Source organism: Gracilinanus agilis, chromosome 5, assembly GCF_016433145.1.
Source record: "Gracilinanus agilis isolate LMUSP501 chromosome 5, AgileGrace, whole genome shotgun sequence".
In the NCBI taxonomy this organism is placed as follows: domain Eukaryota; kingdom Metazoa; phylum Chordata; class Mammalia; order Didelphimorphia; family Didelphidae; genus Gracilinanus; species Gracilinanus agilis.
The window spans coordinates 202,873,808-202,881,920 of record NC_058134.1 but is presented as its reverse complement, the minus strand read 5'-3'; the positions used below and the strand labels follow the sequence as shown (position 1 = coordinate 202,881,920).

At 36.3% G+C, this 8,113-nt stretch overlaps 1 protein-coding gene across 1 annotated transcript in view; it reads right to left on the bottom strand.

Annotated features, from left to right (window-relative positions):
• Nucleotides 1-8,113, bottom strand: part of C5H12orf4 (chromosome 5 C12orf4 homolog) — a 50,192-nt gene that overhangs the window by 1,683 nt on the left and 40,396 nt on the right. The window contains exons 12-13 of the mRNA XM_044677600.1: nt 5,664-5,721; nt 4,255-4,322 (exon numbers count right to left, since the gene is read on the bottom strand). Of these exons, the coding sequence (XP_044533535.1) occupies nt 4,255-4,322; nt 5,664-5,721 (126 nt within the window). The remainder of the gene's footprint in view (nt 1-4,254; nt 4,323-5,663; nt 5,722-8,113) is intronic.

The following is an 8,113-nucleotide window of genomic DNA, read 5'->3' as shown; positions in this document are numbered from 1 at the left end:
CAGAAGAGAAAGATCAAGAAGAAATCTTTAACACTCAACAACTTTTACACAGAAAAAATCCAGACAACAGAGCAAACAGCAGAGGAGAACAACAAGTAATCATATCCAAACCTTCCCCAAAAAATGAAAACTGGTCACAAGGTCTTGAAGAGTTCAAATCTGAGATTATGAGAAAGATGGAAGGGATCTGGCAAGAAAATAACAGTTTAAAAGGCAGAATTTCACAATTAGAAAGTGAGGCTCAGAAATCAAATGAATTGATAAGCAAATTGAAGACCACAAATGACCAGCTGAAAGCCTTGAAGAACCAAACAGACCAGATTCAAAAGGAAAACCAAAAGATTATAGCTGAAAACCAGTCTCTAAAGGCTAAAATTGGGCAACTAGAAAAAGATGCCCCCAAATCAAAAGAATCAATAAGCAAATTGGAGACAAAAATCAAACAGCTGGAAAACAGGATAGACCAAATCGAAAAGGAAAATCAAAAGAATATAGCGGAAAACCAGTCTCTAAAGACAAGAATTGGGCAATTAGAAGCCAATGATCTCTCAAGGCAACAAGAACAAATAAAGCAAAATCAAAAGACTGATAAAATAGAAGGAAACATGAAATATCTCAATGAGAGATTGACAGATCAAGAAAACAGGTCTAGAAGAGATAATTTGAGAAACATTGGTCTTCCTGAAAAAGCAGAAATTAATAGAAATTTGGACTCCATACTAAAGGAAATTATTCAGCAAAATTGCCCTGAAGTTCTACAAGAGGGCAATATAGACATTGAAAGAATCCATAGATCACCCTCTACACTAAACCCTGAAAAGACAACCCCCAGGAATATAATAGCCAAATTCAAGAGCTTCCAAGTAAAAGAAAAAAATTTTACAAGAAGCCAGAAAGAGACAATTCAGATATTAAGGAGCACCAATCAGGATCACACAGGATCTGGCAGCCTCCACGCTACAAGCCTGCGAGGCTTGGAATATGATATTCAGAAAGGCAAGAGAACTGGGTCTACAACCACAGATCACTTACCCATCAAAACTGACTATATACTTCCAGGGGAAAGTATGGGCATTCAATAAGATAGAAGATTTCCAAGTATTTGCACAGAAAAGACCAGGACTAAATGGAAAGTTCGATATCCAACCACAAAAACCAAGAGAAACATAAAAAGCTAAATGAGAAACAGAGGGGAAAGAAAGAAAACTCTTATTTTTAAATTTTCCACTTTAAGGGCTTCAATAAGATCTAATTATTTGTATTCCTATGTGGAGAAATGTTATGTGTAATTCTCTGCAGTGAACTTTATTCACTATTATAGTATCCACTATTATAGTAATTAGAATAATTATTCATAGGGAGAAGTTGGAGTACTAAATGGTCTAAGATGATAAGGGGGTGGGTGGGAAAGAGGGGGGTGATTAGTACAGGATACCAAGAGAAACTTGAATGAATAAGAAAAATAGGATATTCTCTTATACACAAAAAGGGCATGGGAAGGGGAAGGGATGAATACTGTTATAAGAAGGAGAGGAAGAGAGCATTAAGAGGTAATATTTAAACCTTACTCTCAGTGGAATTAACCCTGAGAGGGAAGAGTAGCTATATCCATTGAGATATAGAATTCGTTAACCCTTCTGAGAAAGTCAGAAGGGATAAACCAAGGGGAGCAGAGGAGTGGGGAGGTCAAAAAAGGGAGGGGAGGAGAAGGGAGAGGGAATTCATTAGGCCTTAAAAATAAAAAGAGGGGAATAACAAGAGAGGGGGTAGAAAGGGTAGTAAATCAAGGGAGGGGACAAGGGTTACTGGCTTAAAACAAATCACTGGTTTAAAAGGAAATAGCCTAAGAAGAAGGGGTAGAACTAAAAGAGGATACCAAAATGTTGGGGAATACACAACTGATAATTATAACTCTGAATGTGAATGGGATGATTGATTATACTAAATTAAAAAAGCTTTTGTACAAACAAAAACAATGCAACCAAAATCAGAAGGGAAACAACAAATTGGGGAAAAAATCTTTATAACAAAAAAACTCTGACAGAGGTCTAATTACTCAAATATACAAGGAATTAAATCAATTGTATAAAAAAAATCAAGCCATTCTCCAATTGATAAATGGGCAAGGGACATGAATAAGCAATTTTCAGATAAAGAAATCAAAACTATCAATAAGCACATGAGAAAGTGCTCTAAATCTCTAATAATTAGAGAAATGCAAATCAAAACAACTCTAAGGTATCACCTCACACCTAGAAGATTGGCTAAAATGATAGTAGGGGAGAGTAATGAATGCTGGAGGGGATGTGGTCAAATTGGGACATGAATGCATTGCTGGTGGAGTTGTGAACTGATCCAACCATTCTGGATGGCAATTTGGAACTACGCTCAAAGAGCTCTAAAAGACTGCCTGCCCTTTGATCCAGCCATACTATTGTATGTACCCCAAAGAGATCAGAGATAAACAGACTTGTATGAAAAATATTTATAGCCGTGATTTTTGTGGTGGCAAAAATTGGAAAACGAGGGTATGCCCTTCTATTGGGGAATGGCTGAACAAATTGTGGTATATGCTGGAGATGGAATATTATTGCGCTAAAAGGAATAATAAACTGGAGGAATTCCATGTGAACTGGAATGACCTCCAGGAATTGATGTAGAGTGAAAGGAGCAGAGGCAAAAGAACATTGTACACAAAGACCGATACACTGTGGTAAAATAGAATGTAATGGACTTCTGTACTAGCAGCAATGCAATGACCCAGGAGAATTCTGAGGGACTTAAAGAAAAGAATGCTACCCACATTCAGAGGAAGTACTACAGGAGAGGAAACACAGAAGAAAAGCAACTGCTTGAACACATAGGTTGAGGCAGACATGATTGGGGATGTAGACTCGAAACTACCACACCAATGCAATTATCAACAATTTGGAAATAAGTCTTGATCGATGACACATGTTAAAACCAGGAGAGGGGCAGCTGGGTAGCTCAGTGGATTGAGAGCCAAGCCTAGAGACAGGAGGTCCTAGGTTCAAATCCAGCCTCAGACACTTCCCAGCTGTGTGACCCTGGGCAAGTCACTTGACTCCCATTGCCTACCCTTACCACTCTTCCACCTATAAGTCAATACACAGAAGTTAAAGGGTTTAAAATTTAAAAAAAAAAAAAAAAAAAAAAAACAGGGGAAATGCACACTGGCTATGGAGGGGGCGGGGGAAGGTTGGGGCATGAAGGGTAAAGTAAGAACATGAATCATGTAACCATGATAACTTTTCTAAAAAATAAAAATTAATAAAAAAAAAAGAATACCCTGAGATATTTTATTTTTTGAAAATAAATGTTGGGGGCAGCTGGGCAGCTCAGTATTGACAGCACTGACTCCAATTTGGAAGGTAAGAGTTTTTTTAAAAAATTAAAAAAAAAAAGAAATGTTGTGATTTTGCCAATAAATTTTGCCAATAAATATTGGTACTGAAAGGTAATTGTGAAAGAGGCTATTTAATGAATAAAATCAGTACTTAAATTTGCACCAAAGTCAAGAGAGAAAACAGAATGGAAAACCATACACAATGGGAAGACCTATATGAACTGATACAGAATGAATAAACAGAACCATGAAAACATATGCATAATGACAGTGAAGTAAATGGAAAAAATAAAAAACCTGAAACACTGTTATTAAAAAAAAAAAAACTTGTTCAAGCAAAGATGAAAAAAAATGCACCTCCTCCTTTCTTTGCAGAGGTGGGAGACTACAAGAATACATTTGGGTTATATGTTGGTCAGTTTTGAACTGTTTTCCCTCTCATCGTTTCTTTTGAAATCTTTACTTCAAGGCAAGGCTAGTAGGGTGAGAGAAAGAAGGTAGCTATTTGGAAATGAAGATATAAAAAAAGATATTGATAATAATGAAGAATTTTTTAAAAGAAAAAATTATACTTGAGTACAGGACTGATTCTGGGCACTCTTATCTCAGCTTAATAAAGAGAAAAAACACAAGCGCAAAGGATAAGAAAAGTTAGGGTGATCAGTTCTCAAGAAATGAGACAAATACATTTAGTGAAGTACTGAAATCTTAAGTGACTCTAAATTAAAACATTTTCCAGCATTCAAATGTTCCTTCTATTAAAGAAAAGGAAGTTATTAAGAATTATGATGTTTGCTTTCTGAGATGACTTGGGCCAGGATGGTTATAAACTAGAGGGTGCTTTATGAGAGATGCAGAGTGGGGTTATATTGACTCAGTTAACATACCTGTGGTACCAGGAACTGTACAGTCCTAGAAATCCCTCCATCCCATGAAGCCATTTCCATCATGAAACCTGACAAAAAAGTGAAATTTTATTATCTTTCAAATCTTCTGCTCATGCACTGTGAGCCAGAGGTAAATATTTTAAGTCCTCTTTGTGAGGCATCATCTTTCCTCACTTTCTAGGTTGCCACTTGCCTGATGGTTTTTCAGTTTTGTCTGACTCTTTGTGATCCCATTTGGGCTTTTCTTGGCAAAGATACTGGAGTGATTTGTCATTTCCTTCTCCAGCTCATTTTACAAATGATGAAAGGCAAATAGAGTCAAGGGACTAGTCCGGAGTCACACAGCTAGTGTTTGAGGTCAGATACGAACTCAGAAAGAGGAGTCTTCCAGAATCCAGGTCCAACTCTCTAAGCACTTTTCCACGTATCTGCCTTAAGTCTCAAAGATAGATAAAAGCTTTTCTTAAGTTTCCTTAGTTCCTTGTGCCATTTTGATGTGATAATAGTTAAATACCATTCTGGCAACACACTCATTTCTTTCCTTTTTTCCCCTCAACTCTGCTAAAGTTCATAATGTTGTCCTCCAAACTGGGTTCGGTGGAACCTTGGTATTTCATGCCACCCCAGTAGGAGCTGCAGGAGAAAATTTCAATGCTTGCAATAGTTTTCTCTTCAAAAATCTTAACTAATGTATGAAACCCAGAAATTTCTCACTGCGAAAATCAGTTTAGTTTTCTTAACTTAGTTCCAAAATTTACTCAATCCTTCTTGATCTCAAAGACACTAAATACACATAGATCCCTTCAACCAGCAATTATCACTATCAACATTTTTCAAGCCCCAAAGTCTCCGTGGACAACTTAGCTTAGGAAATGCTCTTCACCAAAATGCTATCAAATATTTCCTGAGTGCTAGTTTAATAATATGTGGCTAGGTTTGTAAAGTAAATGTTTGACTGGAGAGGCAACACATGATGTCATAGAAAGGGCTCTAAACTAGTAGTTAGAAGATTTGAGTCTAGTTCTACCATTACTAGCAAGTCACAATCTCTCTGAAACACAATTTCCTCATCTCTCAGAAGGCAATACCATTACCTATCTTGCTTACCTTACAAGTTAAATATAAATATGAGGTGATTTATCGTGATCAATATTCATAATAATAAAAGGCAGAAGTGAATAAGAATCAGATACAGGTATAAAGAACATATTATAGATGAGCTAAAGAAGTGATTATATTTTATGACTGTGGCAAAGGGATAAGGAGGTTCTTTCTAAAACAGTTGTAAGTGATATCACCTGTACCAGATTGAGGTTGAAGCTTTCAATACTCTTTTTGGGTTGATCTAAGTTGCCACAATTTATGAAGACAAATGGTGGACCACATGGACTTTCTTATGAAATACTAACCTTTTACACATTTAAATACAAGTTCTGCTCTCCTTAAACACCACGGTATAGTCATTTCCTGAAAATAAAACAAAAAAAAAATGGAAAATTTCATCAGTATTATTTATTATTTTTTCTTAATTTGTTTTTCAATTGCTGTATTTTGCTTTTAAATTACACTCATTTTCAAGTATAATCTGCCCCTTGTCCCCTTACCAACAGACTCTCCCTTGTAACAAAGATAAAAAGAGAAAAAAACATTTCAGCAAAAACAAATCAGCAACTTTGGTAGTATAGTGATCTTTTAAAAGAAAATTCAATCATCACTTGATTATCCTTGTTAGCGCATTGCTTTGTTGACAACTGTAGGTCGTTAATCCCAGAATGTTTTTCTTCATCATCCTCTGCACCACAAAATCTATTTCTGTTGTAGTGGTATGAAGTTTAGAGCATGCATGAGGCCTTGTGCATACAGACCTCAGTTCAAACTTTCAGGTTCTAGGCTATCACCATGGCTCCCTGCTTTCTGGGGTACTCAAGGATCAGGTCACCTACTGGGAGACATGCCCACGGTTTCCTTGGCTTTTCACTTGCTACTCACCAACATCTCCTAAATGTGTCTATCGCTAGCTTATGCTTTTTAACAAAAACTCTTACTTTCCGTCTTAGAATTGATACTAATATCAGTTCCATGGCAGAGGAGTGGTAACTGGAGTTTTGTGACTTGCCCAGGGTCACACAGCTAGTAGGTTATATAATGTCAATATTTGAACTCAGGACCTCTTGTCTCCAGCTGAGACAGACATGTCTCATTAATTCCATTCATAATCTCCCCCCTATCCTTTAATGTGTTTTCCCTTCTTTCAGATATGTTGAAAATTGGAAATCATTTAATTCTCAAATTGATAGTGACTTTGATACCTTGAAAGAACAATGGTTTCATTGACATAGAAATTGCTTCCACCTAAAGAAATCCTAAATCATCTGTTTTTCAAGGATCTGTGCAAGTTTCTCAAGACTTTCATGTTTTACTTTTAGTATTTTAGGGTATCAATGTATCCTCTTAGTTTCAAGTTAATAAGTATTCTAATTTAACCTCTAAACAAATACCTATATAACATACATACTTTCAGAGGTATTGTACACTTTCCACTAAGTGTACAATATATTATTTACATATAATATGGTTTTAGGGCAATTTTAAACCTAACAGCTTTACTAGCCTAAAACTGCACTAAGACCTTGGAGACACACCTCTAAATAAGCTACTTACATTGCAAGTTCAAGATGTAAAATTATAATAGTATAGAGTTCCAAGGAAAATCAGTGTTGCTTGAGGGAATAATATATCACCCAAAGAAACAACTGTGAAGCTTTTCAAGGAGTTATTGTGTAGAAGTTTTACCAATATTAAGAAGCTGCCATAATGAGGAGGCAAAAAGTATCTCGAAACCACTAAGGCCAGAAAACATTTGACCTCCTTGCCAAGCAAAGACCTGTGGTAATCAAGGACAACACCAAGTCAGAATATAAATTCATTCGCAAAATCTTAGGTAGCAGAATGGTAAGTTTAATAGGCTAGATTGTTTAATAAAACAGCTAAGAGTGGTGGAAGAAAAATGAATCTGCAGAAAGCTTCATGTGAAACCCAAATAACCCAGGCCATTCCAAAAGTATATATAGCTGAAACTGGAAGGAGAACAAACAAATCTATTAATATTTCTATAACAAATTATTTTAATCATCAATGATACTACATTTAGACTAAAGTCTTAGTCCCTAATGTGCTATATGAGGAAACAGAATTGGCACTAAAAGATATCCAGACAGGAAGAGTAGCTAGATTAGACTGAGGATACACAGAAGAAATCCATGTTAGAAGTAACAGTATTGAGAGCATTAGTATCAACTCTGAGATACAAGAAGAGCAGCAGGACTAGGCAAAGGGGATGAAGTGACTTGCCCAGGATAACACAGCTAGAAAGTTCTGAGGCCAGATTTGAACTCAGGTCCTCCCAACTCCAGGCCTGATGCTTTATCAGGGATGCCATAATTCTTGGATCTGCTTATCTAGCCCTAAACTCTCTTGACCGCCAGTCCTGTATTTCTAAATCTCTATTGGTCTTTTTGAAGTGGTTCCCACAGATATCTTAAATTCAATATTTCCCAAAGTGAACTGTCTTTCTTCACAACCTTCCCCTCTTCCTAACTTCCTTTCTTAGTGCTGAGATACCACTATCCTCCTAATTGCTCAGATTCCAAATCTAGGTGTCATTTTTTAATCTGTTCCCAAGTGCCATACACCTTTGTATCCTTAGAACTTAAGCAAGTGTGGAATAAATGCTTGTTGACTGACTAGACACTAGAGCGCTAAAATTGTTCAACTGTCTAATGATAATGATAAGGCTGATGCCAATGGTAATATGTAACAAAATTCTCAGATCACAGAGTCAAAATTGATAGCCTATCAT